At 42.0% G+C, this 12,326-nt stretch overlaps 1 protein-coding gene across 1 annotated transcript; it reads right to left on the bottom strand.

The window, feature by feature from the left end:
* Positions 1-154: 154 nt before the first annotated feature.
* LOC131251337 (non-specific lipid transfer protein GPI-anchored 10) lies at positions 155-6,982 on the bottom strand. Its single transcript, XM_058252021.1, has 3 exons — positions 6,529-6,982; positions 1,733-1,807; positions 155-591 (listed from the first exon to the last, which is right to left on the bottom strand). The coding sequence occupies exons 1-3, from the start codon at positions 6,839-6,841 to the stop codon at positions 428-430; spliced, it is 552 nt and encodes a 183-aa protein (XP_058108004.1). The 5' UTR covers positions 6,842-6,982; the 3' UTR covers positions 155-427.
* Positions 6,983-12,326: the final 5,344 nt, after the last annotated feature.

Genomic DNA, 12,326 nt, shown 5'->3' with positions numbered 1-12,326 from the left:
TCCCCAACCATATCATGTCTTTATTCTAATAATAATATTTTTGTGATTTAATTTGGCTCTTCTCGCCTTTAGTAATGCAATTGAATATACATATATATATATATATATATATATATATATATATATATATATATATATATATATATACATATTCTAGTGGGTGTCGTTTTCTATCCGTCCTGGAATGGATGTGTGAGGATCCTAACCGTTGGATGAGTGGCCTGCCACGTCTGTTTGAAAACGACCATTTGTTTTCGAAATTGAAATTTAACATCCAACTGTAGAGGAAGGGGCAATCAGTTTATATAATGAAAGTCAAAAAGAGTGTTTGAAACGTTCAAGTCTATATATATATATATATATATATATATATATATATATATATATATATATTAATAGCATACTAATAATAATGAGGGAATCTAATTCAAAAGACATTGATCAACAGCAGCAGCACGAAAGCGGTAGTGGCGGCCAACACCACCAATGGTGATGCTCCACCAGCAGCAGCAGCAGGGGCCTTCACCTTTGTTCCACAGCTGAGATGATGTGTGTTCATCCTTCCTGGAGGTAACGCCGCTGATGGAGAAACTGTATTTGAAAAAGACAAAATAAAGAAGAAGAATAAGAAGAAGAAGAAGAAAGAATGTACTTGTTAGATGCTGGTTACATCATTATGTTAGCCATGATGACATAATACCAGAACTGACTTTTTGTATCTGGCCCACCATCATCAGCCTCAAATATCACTCTCTTAATGGACATGAAATTCCTATAACCAAAGGTTTGGGTATAGGACGTGGCATGTGATCTTATCAGATGTATAGCTTGTAGTAAAAATGACAAAATCATCATTCCACACACAGTAATTTGTGTTTTTGATTTTATTTTATTTTTCACTGTGGACCACATCTCACGAGAGCATTTGGCTCTTTCTCATTGACTGCATCCCCAGTTGCATCAGATTCCATTTCATACTAGCACCTAAATGGTCTCGGTGGCCTTATTTTCTGACCCTGACTCCTTTTTATAGTAGGGCCCACCAAGGAAGTAGCAGTAGTTTCAATATGTACCTTGCACATGTGCATGCGTTCAATAATGTGTGTTGAATCAAAGCATTTTTCTTCGTGAAGATAAGAAAAGAGGTTGGGTGGGAAGGCTTTCAGGCCAGCCCACTCGCAGGTGATGATCCAGATAAACCTTTTTAACTTAAAAAAATAAAATAATTTATTTAAATCATGGGTTAACATGGGAAGAATCTCTTATCCCCAATACAATCTCAATTCAACTCTATTTCTTTCCATGGATGCAAGGAAACGAGTCAGATTTTTCCATATGAACATCTACTATGGTGACTTTGTAGATGAGAGGTCTGGATGAGCAAACGGTGGGGCAGACTGGGTGAGAGCCTTTTCTATCAAACCTGATCTAAACAGGTTGTATGAACTTCATAGATATATCATTTTCAAATTAAGATGCTAGAGATTTGCAGCACATGTGCCAACTGCTCATGTGCGGACAATTCACCAGGCAGAGCACTTAAAATGAGGTCGGTCCACTCACCGAGCCACATTTGTAGGTAAATATGGACCGTTGGTCATTATTTCTCTGAACATTTTCTGGTAAACATGATCAGAGCCCACCTGATGAATCGCAGAGATCTCACACAAATCTCAATCTTTCCTTGCAAGAAATTGCCATGGGAATATTTATGTGCCATCTAATGCCATACCAGCGGTAGAATTTGCGCCTGAACCACGAGAGGCGGCTGATCCTGATGAGGAGACTGGAGGTAGACCAAGCAAACCTTGAACAAATACCAACATCTGTCTCTGATTAGTATTACATAGACCTTCCTTCATAAACTAACATTCATTTACTAAATACACAACTGTTCATGGTTAAGTTCGGCTAGGTTTGTAAATTTTCTGTCATTTCAGGGAAATGCTTAAAAGAGGGGCCATGGTTGCAAATGGGTCCAGTCTGAAGCAGGACTCTCTAGGTTCGGGTCTGGGTCCATGATGTAGAGTGGGTCGCGGACACTTTCATGTCCAGGATAGATCAGAGAAGGCCCAATCAGAGGTGGAGGTGAGCCAGACCGTTAGAACCTTACAATAGGTGTATCTCGCAAATCGGAATGAGTTACTCGACGTACCCACACTGAATTTGCGAGATTCCGTTAGATCGACCGTCGAAAATCCATTTTATTTCCATTTTTACTATTTATAGTAAGTTTTAGTTTGATTAAATGAAACATGCTTAGAAATATTAGGAGAATAACGTGGTTAAGCCAAATATGACAGTTACTGTAAGTAGTAAATTTACTATTCATAGTAACTTACGAACTTTAGGGAGTTTGAGTTGGAGTTTGATTCTAAAACTTCTTCCAAGGTTTGGTATCACTATTTAAAGGGTTGTAAATTTGTTTTTATTACCTATCAATGACATTTTGAATTTATTAGAATTTATTTCTATTTTTTCCTATTTTTTCCTCGTGGATTCAAGGAATCTCTGTGAGGAGTCTAGAGAAGCTCCGTGGATTTGGAGTAGTTATCCTTGAGGAAGACGGTGGTAGACCTCATCACGCCCATCCCTGCATTAGTCCAGGTCCAAAATATGGCTTTGATTATCAAATGGGTTGGGTCTTTAATCTCTCAAAAGTCAGCCTCATGCTGCTCTCCTGTTGCAGATCCAACTTTTGAATGTGTGGTAAGTTGGGCCATCCAAAATAGATCCGACCAACACCAACTCATATGTCAACAGTCAAGTTTAGAACTTCACTCGACCTTGACCTAACTCCTAATAGTGATCTTGTGACGCCCAACAGGCATTTTTTAAAAAGTTAAAATGAGAAACAGAAAAAAGTCAAGAGCTAACAAACTTTAAATTGATTTATTTAAATTTATCAGTAAAAATTAAGTGAGATTACCATTATTAATTGAAAATGATAGTCCTCTTTTTCCTCAGGAAAATGGTCCATTTTCATATGAAAAGGTGTTTTATTATCTTATGCTATGCCATTATATTTAAAGAGATATCTAACAAGGGCAGGTAGACTCCAATAAACAACTAGGTCTTTATTTGCATCAACTCAATATTTATTTGAAATAGAGATAAGTAATTGAAATGACCAAACTAAACATTTGATCAGTTATTGATACTTTCGTAGGGTGGTTTAATACCTTTGCTTGAGGTTGTGGGTTCCAGTGGCTGATGAACGACTTGATCGAATCATGCCGAATCATTGATGAGTTTTCATGAAACTAGGCCAAATCTCAGCTGAGTTACTCGATTTGATATTTAATATTAGGAATGATTGTTTTATGTAATATTTAGAGTAATATACAATTGCTAAAATAGATACGAGTGAAGTCTGTTCTCTACTGGTATGACCTTCTCACGTATGATTCCATTTCTCAATTTTATTTATTTATTTATTTATTATTATTTTTTTAAAAAGATCGGTGATGGTCTTATGAGGATTTCTAAATCTTGGGATTCCTACTACAATGGCTGTCGTCCACTAGCAGATCTTGAATCCAGTTTTTGAGGTGTATTTTCATCTTTTTACTCTCATGGTTGAGCATTTCCCACTTGGGGGGCACTGTAATTTAGAGTCTTGGAGGCAGAGCATGTGTTTAATCTCCTATGACTTGAACTCCATATCGTAATCTTGTGGGGCTTCCATCTTTTGTCTGGCCCGCTTGCTATTGAATCCAGTCATGTGACCACTTCACTTCAGTGGCTTGCAAACAGACGGTTAAAATAAAATGGCCAATGGTTCATGTAAGATGAGGAGAAGTCCATTAATTTAGGAAACGCTTGCTTGCATACCTTACCTAGGTACCAAAGGGGTTACTTTTTCTAAAGAACCCATTGTTTTCGCTTTCATCTGAAAATCAGGCTGACTCATCAAAAATCAGGCTGACTCATCGAAAATCACGCTTACATAGCAGTCAAGTGGATATTTGAGGTAGTTGGTGTCTAGTGGAAAAGGGAAAAAGGGATTATTGCCTTCTTCCTTTATGATAAACCTCAAATCCACGAGAAACCTTGAATCCACTAGGTTAAAAAATGGATCTTTAAAAAGATATAACCCTATAATAATTGATGAACTCTGTTTACTATGCACTTAATATGACTTAATTATGTCATAAGTTTTTTAATTTTCCAAAATGGTGAACTTAACTAAAATTAGTAAAGGCCGTAGATTTGATACTTTTATAAAATGATAAAATTACTAAAAATTATGAGGGCTATAGGTTTACTACTTTTCTAAAATGGTTAACTTACTAAAAATAGTAGAAACATTTAATTTATTTAAAATTTCAAGGCGACTCAAAACAAAAGCTTTAAGTGATTTAAGGGCCCTTCACACCCTAAATAAAGTAGCAAACATCATAATTTATTGAAAATAATAAAATTTGACTTAAATTTAACCCTAAAATGACCTTATTTTGCAAACTTAGTCAAGGTCAACTGACAAATGCATTGGGCATGACCATTATCACCTATAGTGCATGTTAGACCCTAGATTGATTTCTTGCCTGAGTTCTATTGATTCTAGCCATGCATGAGATTGTCCTTGATTTTGTCCTATACATCAACTTCATTTTATTTGTGATATTTAATGTTTTGGGTGTCGACTTCTACATCTTTTATAACAATGGATTTGCAATTGTGGACCGATGCAATATTGATTGTGGCTTCATTCATTATTTTTTTATTAGCATTCATTGACCACAACATTGTCATCGCCACTATTGGCCTTTAATATGTACACTCTAGTTATTATTGAGAATGTATAAGGGTGTCGATCTTTTATAGAGTTTATCCAGATGAGTATGAAAGTATCCATCTTCTTAATGATCAAGTGCTCCATTTTCACTGATCCGTCAATCGTTTCTATCGAACCGCCCATAAATTGATGTTTTGATTCATTTGGAACTTTTTCTTGTTCATCAGTAATCTATTAGTTGAACTATATGTGGATCCATCAATCAATCTAACAGTAGATTCCTCTTGATGTGATTACACATGTTTATGCATGTCGATAGCAGTTAATTCATCTGTAAATCCGTTAAGCAATCTGATGATGAATTCTCCATGATCTCCATAGGTCCACCTTCATCTTCATCTTGAAAGGCTACACATCCATGCTGATTTTATTCGATCTTGTCGACCCATACCCTAAAAGTCTGCATGGGAAAGCTGCTCATCATGACTAATTGAGTGGATCAATGTCTATAAATTGAATGACTTGGATTGTTCAGTTGGTGGGAATTCTTATCAACAATCTGTCCAAGGTGGGGCTCAATTTGGATGCTCCAGATTGACATATAGAGTTAATGGACCTCTCCGAATGGGCATTATCACTTTCTTTTCTACTAAACAAATTGACAAAAAAGATACACCCTAAATTTATTGAAGGGATCCTTAAAAGACGATTAGCATGTCCTTAACACACCCTTTATGAATTGAGTGTTGAACTCACTTCAGGTTGGCTGTATACTAGACAATAAGAAAGCATGAGATTTTGGTCAACTGATGAAATGGGCTGGATGATCTGATAAATAAGTAATTCCTAAGGAGCCCATGCAATCAAAAGATCGACATATGATGAACAACCAAGATTGATGATTAGATTCATTTTTCAACAATTGACGTGGACTGTCCTAAAATCGATATGGACCATCTGTTCTAGCAATTCATCACAAGTCTAGGCCTATTTTCCTACAATCAACATGGACTAATTTCATTTTCCTATATCAATTGGTCAGATGATAAGGATGATCTCATCCAAGTGTTTCTTTTGGAAAACATACAAACCAAGATGTTGTTAATTCCACCCATTTTTCTTCAAGCAACATGAACTTTCCATTGAGACTTTAAAAAAAAAAAAATGTTATCAATTGGGTGGATTGGGGTCGATGAGATTTTAAGCTGAGTCTGAACCAGTCTGAAATCAAGACTCATCAAGTCGACTCAAACTGAATCATTGAGAGTATGTTTTTTCACAAGAAGATTGGGAAAGGTTTGCCAGAAAACACCAACCACAACACATTTGTTTATTTTAGCTATTTTATATAGTATTCTACAAATGCATAAGGATTATTGGAAACATTTGTTTTTATTAATTTAATTATTAAACAGAGTAAAATAAACTGAATACCCATTTATATCTTTGTGTCAACCTGATTAGGCTGGAAATGAGTCAGGTTTTCAGGTTTTTTGGACTATGATTTTGATGCATGATATCTCCCATGCTGCCGTGACTGATTTGACCGTAGGTGGCGTATGAGTCAGATATCCAAGGCATTCAATATCATTAAGGGGATATGCTCTTGCCCAAATATACTGTTGGTCCCCTGATCAGGCAGTCAAAACTTTTAGGAAATAAATGAATGATTAAAATAAAATAATCCAAGACTCCAATTTCAATGTACCTGTGGCCCAAATTTCTGAAAGGCTGGCCCAGCCTACTAATAACCTTGAATGTAATCAAAATGAAGGAGGTGAGAGACATACCAGGGCAACTAGAGCTGCTAATTGTAAGGTTACAAACAATGGGCAGCTCCAATGCCAGTGTCTGGTTGATAGGGAAAGATGTGGTGTCATTGAGCAGCCCACACAGGCATATAGGTTGCTCTCTGTAGAGGTCGGCGAGGTTGTTGCAGCACGAGCCATCTGGGGTCGTGCTCGATCCCTGAACGAAGGGTGTGCATGGTGCGAGCAGCAGCAGACGAGGGCCACAGTCGGTGGAGTCGGATGAATGAGCTCTGTTGGGGAGCGAAATGAGAAGCAAAAGCAGAAGGGAAATGATGGGAGAAGGAGAAGCCATGGTTTCAAGTGTTTGGAGAGTGGGGGTGGGAGAGGCTGTTGAGATTTGTATGTGTGTATAAATGTATGCATGTGTATTTAAAGCATGGCATTTGCTATGTGTGAGTGGTGGTGGTATAGATGACCGTTTGTGTGAGAGTTGTAGCACGCATGCAGCATGTTCATCTCTCTCTCTTTCACTCACTCTCACTCTCATTCAGTTACATCTTTCTCAACAGCAGTGCAGGCAGTACAGAGAGAGAGAGAGAGAGAGAGAGAGAGAGGACATAACTGAATTATATTCCACCAATCCTGGCTTCAACCGTGGATTGCACGTGGCCCCAAAATCAACCTGACAAGATGATCACATTGATCCAATAAAGGGGCTGCATAAGCTGAAAATGGGTTAACTGAGCATTTTCTTCGCCCTTCATCAGATGGGAATGTGATCGCCGGATTATTTTAGGGCCATGTCCGACGAACACTGGGCTGTTCCTATCCAATGATCCAACATGATTTCAGGCGGTTCCACATTGGCCCTATTAGATGTAAAGATCCTCTGTTAACACAATTTTCCCTCAAGGTGTGCTTGGATGAGGGGGTCAGACCAAGTTTCAGCTGCATCCAGAACTCAGTTGGCCTCAATCAAGTGCTTTTATATGTTTTAAGCATATCATCACATGGTTTTAGATGGTATGGCCCACCTGAGTTCCTGGGATATCCCATAAACTAAAGGGGACCCATCAAATCCATGGTGTTGATGTTCAACACACATCACAGTGGGGCCCACACAGCTCGACCTCATGGGAAGTTCCCATGAGGTCGACCTCATGGTACCATTTCCCATACATACACACACGTTCAGTTTCAAATGCAATGCAGGCCGTTTGGTTATTCTACTTTAGTATTTTATATTCTTTTCTTGTTTGGCTGCCCATTATTTCTGTAATTTATTTAGTAAAATCACAACCATCCAGGTAGGCGCTATTTATACTCCAGAGATTTTGATAGTTGATACGAGTACTTGTAATAAAAGCAAAATTTTGAAATTGGGGGATCAATGGCGTATTAATCATATTCCAAAAATCAGAGAAGTGCCACAAACTCCTCTCATTTCTCAGAGAGACGGCCAAGTTGAAGAATCACACGGCCCATAACCAGTCTTACAATGCCCACAATAACTGAATCAAGAAGCCCAGGAAGCACAGGCACGCCTTTGTTGCATAGCACGCCACCAACGTAGTGAACAGAGATCCAATCTCTAGTCTCACCCACAAACGATAAACAGAAAGAAATATAATCTATAAGTAGAATCAAAGCATACTAAAAAAACCACAAGACAAGATATATGTGAAAAAATCCCAAACAAGGGTAAAAAACCATAGTGCAAAACTTCTATTATAAAGAAAACGAAGATTACCAACAATATACTAACCTTTTCCCCTTTGATGAATAGAGAAAATCCTTTGCCCACACCTTAGAATTATTTCCCATAACCCTAAAAAATCCCTAGGGACACCTATTTATAGTTTAGGTAACTTCCCCTTCGCACCTCTGCGAAAACCGACTAAAAAATCCGTAGTCTGTGCAAAATCCAGAAACGAATCTGCGTAACCTCAACTAGTCGAGCAGGCTACTCGACTGGTCGAACGGACCCTAGACTGGTTGAGTAAGGGCCTCGACCGGTCGAACACCTCAGACTAAAAATCAATTTTGCTCGCTGGACTTTGAGTCAAGCCAGTCCTCGACTGCTCGAGTGGGCTACTCGACTGGTCGAGCAGGGCACTCGACTGGTCAGTGGCCCTATCCAGATGTGACTTCACATCTCAACAATCCCCACTTGGAGACACATCACCATAAACCTCCGTCTTCTACATCCGGTGTGCACCACCTCCCCGTCCTTAAGCCTGAAGACCAATCAAAGCTGAACAGAGCTTCGGCTTCTCCCATGTGATCACCTTGGTCAGCATATCCTCAGGATTCTCACTTGTATGAATCTTCTCTAGAGCAATCGATCTATCTTCCAGTAACGAATGTATGAAGTGATATCTGATGTCAATATGCTTGGTCCTTGAATAAAAAGCTAAATTCTTAGCCAAGTGTATTGCACTCTACTGTCACTATACAGCTTGCAATCTGTTTGCTTCTTACCCAACTCTTCTATAAAACCTTGCATCCGCACCATCTACTTGCATGCTTTTGTAGCTGTAACATATTCTGCTTTCGTCGTACTTATCAGAGCATAACTTGGGAATAACTAAGAACAACATTACATGTCTGCTATGAATGACTAAGTTCTGAGTTCGGATAGCTTAGTGATCTCTTATTACAGACCTTTAACGAGTGTGCCTTCGAGAGCTTTCAAGTTGATAGGCACCTTTACTCTTTCCTATATAACAAGATGCCCAGGAGAGTGACCCGATCGACTCCCGCACCACCACCTGAGACTCCAGCTCCACCACTTGAGACCCCCGTACTACCACCTACGATCCTCACTCCACCACCAGAGGTTCCTACCGCCCATCCTGAGGATGCTGCTCCTCCACTAGAGGCTGGTGCGGATCCGACCGTATCCGTGAGTGCCTCTCAGTTACAGCAGATGTTACAGGCTGTGATGGCCGCACTTCAGGGGCAGGGCAGGCACCTCGTTGTTTCACATGCCCAGGCCGAGCAGAAGCGCGCGAGTGCCCTCCTTTGAGAGTTTCGACGGCTCGATCCCCCACGTTTTCAAGGTGAGCCAGACCCGACAGCAGCTGAAAGATGACGCTCCAATGTGGAGAAGATATTTGATACGATGGGATGTACGACCGAGCAGCGAGTCTGATTTGTAGTATTTCTCCTCCATGGTGAGGCTGAGTATTGGTGGACATTAGTCTTCCGAGCAGTAGGTGCCGATTTTGTGTGGACCTGGGAGAATTTTGTGGATCGGTTTGACCGATAGTACTTTCCTAATCATATCTGACGACAGCGAGCGTTGGAGTTCGAGGCCCTGGTGCAGGGTGATATGATGGTGGCTCAGTACACCGCTCGTTTTGTAGCGCTATCCAGATTTGCACCATACTTGGTAGATGATGAGGAGTGGAGAGCTCGCCGCTTCGAGGACGGCTTGCGTTACGGCCTTCGAGGTCGTGTTATTGGGCATGAGCTCCCGACTTTTAAGGGGGTGGTACGGAAGGCCCAGATTTATGAGGCTGAGTGGCCCAGTTCTCAGTCTGATCGCGGTCAGAGGAGAGACCAGAAGAGGCAGGCTCCTTCTAGTGATTCCTCGTAGCGTCGACCATGGCAGAGCCGCACAGGCCGTCCAGCCTTCCGAGCCCCAGTAGCACCTCCAGCACCACCTCCGAGGCAGTTCATCGACACCTGTTTTGTGTGTGGTGCAACGGGGCACCGTATATGGGAGTGTCCCCACCCCTAGCAGCAGCAGCAGCAGCAGAGAGGTCCACAGCAGCCTCCACCACAACAGCAGTAGAGACCCCCACACCAGCAGCGACAGCAACCCCCACCACCGAGGCCCCCTCAGCAGTATCATCAGCCCCAGCCTCCGAGGCTACAGCAGCAGAGACAACAGTTTCGACCGCCTCAGCGACCCCAACAGCAGCAGCACGCTTAGAGGGGACAAACACCTCCCCAGCTAGCTCGGGCTAGGTTTTATGCGGCTCAGCAGGATCCACAGTCATCTGGAGGAGTCGTTGAGGGTATACTTCCAGTCTCTGCATGCATCGCTTGGGTTTTATTTGATTTTGGTTCTTCGCACTCGTTTATATCTGAAGGATTCTGTCGTTCGACTAGATTGCTGATAGAGTCTGCTCGAGAGGGGTTGATTGTATCGATACTCTTGGGGAAGACTACAGTATTAGGCCACTTCTGTTCGTCTTGCCCTATGTTAGTGGGAGAGATTTTCTTGCCTGCCGACTTGTATGTGCTGCCAATGTCAGATTTCGATGTTATCTTGGTCATGGATTAGCTTGCCGAGTACCACGCCATCTTGGACTGCTACGCGAGGACAGTCACATTCTGTATACCAGGCTTGCCGCAGTTTCAGTTCGTTGCAGAGCCCCTGGGAGAGCCATTGTCTTGCTTGATGTCCTGCGCTGTTTAGGAGCCTGTTGCTGCTTGTATTGATCAGATGCCGATTGTCTGCGATTTTCCCGATGTGTTCCAGGAGATTTCAGGATTACTGTCTCGCAGACTCACCGAGTTTCAGATTGATCACATGCCCGGTACCGCACTTATTTCGAAGGCCCTGATCGTATGACACTGTTAGAGTTATGGGAACTGCAGAAGCAGTTGGACGAGTTGTGCGAGTTGGGCTTTATCCGTCCGAGCAGTTCACCGTGGGGAGCGCTAGTACTTTTTGTGAAGAAGAAAGATGACTCGTTGAGGCTCTGCGTGGATTATCACGAGCTTAACAAAGTCATGATCAGGAACAAGTACCCGCTCTCGAGGATTGATGATTTGTTTGATTAGTTGCAGGGTGCACAGTTCTTTTTGAAGATTGACCTGCGTTCCGGTTATCATCAGATTCGAGTCCGAGAGGTGGACATTTCGAAGATAGCTTTTAGGATGGGCTACGGTCATTTTAAGTTCCAGGTCATGTCCTTCAGACTGACCAATGCACCAGCGGTCTTCATGCAGTTGATGAACGAGGTCTTCCACCCTTATCTCAATTAGTTTGTTGTAGTCTTCATCGACGACATTCTGATCTATTCGAGGACCCGTAAGGAGCATGAGTAGCATTTAGAAGTTGCGTTGCAGACCCTCTACGCACACCAGCTGTATGTGAAGTTGGAGAAGTGCGAGTTCTGGAAGGAGGAGGTGAAGTTCCTCGGTCACGTGGTGATGAGGGAGGGCATCGCAGTGGACCCCTCGAAGGTTGAGGCAGTGCATCAGTGGGGCCAGCCCACGAATGCTTCCGAGATCCGCAGTTTCTTTGGTTTGGCGGGCTACTACAGGCGTTTCATTGAGGGCTTCTCTCGTATTACAGCCCCGCTGACTAGGTTGACTCGGAAGGGCGCAGAGTTAATTTGGAGCGACTCCCGCGAGCGAGCATTTATGGAGTTGAAGGACCGCCTCACGTCCGCTCCTGTCCTCACTCTTCCCTCTGGGAGTGATGGATTTATTGTATTTACCGATGCTTCGCATATTGGTTTAGGTTCTGTCCTGATGCAGTATGAGAGACCAGTGGCCTTCGCGTCTCGTCAGCTCAAGGTCCATGAGTTGAACTACCCCACGCATGATTTGGAGCTAGCAGCAGCTGTCTTCGCACTGAAGGTGTGGAGATACTATCTCTATGGGGTTAGATTCGAGCTCTTTTCTTACCACAAGAGGTTGAAGTACCTCTTTTCGCAGTCTGAGTTAAATATGAGATAGAGGCGCTGGATGGACCATGACTTCGATCTTCAATATCACCCGGGTAAGGCGAATGTAGTGACAGATGCTCTCAGCCGTCAGCCACGTGGCCTGGTGGCGCATATGATGGTCCGGGAGTGGAGGATGCTCGAGGATAT

Source organism: Magnolia sinica, chromosome 7, assembly GCF_029962835.1.
Source record: "Magnolia sinica isolate HGM2019 chromosome 7, MsV1, whole genome shotgun sequence".
Taxonomy (NCBI): Eukaryota; Viridiplantae; Streptophyta; class Magnoliopsida; order Magnoliales; family Magnoliaceae; genus Magnolia; species Magnolia sinica.
Note: the sequence above shows the minus strand (reverse complement) of the source record. Positions and strands in the feature narration are given on the sequence as shown.

What these genes read in the sequence shown, in the direction of transcription:
- LOC131251337 (XM_058252021.1), bottom strand. Translation starts at nt 6,841, where the DNA reads ATGGCTTCTCCTTCTCCCATCATTTCCCTTCTGCTTTTGCTTCTCATT. An exon ending in TAGCAGCTCTAGTTGCCCTG is followed by an intron (nt 1,808 to 6,528) that starts GTATGTCTCTCA and finishes TATTTGTTCAAG; the next exon opens with GTTTGCTTGGTCTACCTCCA. An exon ending in AGGCGCAAATTCTACCGCTG is followed by an intron (nt 592 to 1,732) that starts GTATGGCATTAG and finishes TTTCAAATACAG; the next exon opens with TTTCTCCATCAGCGGCGTTA.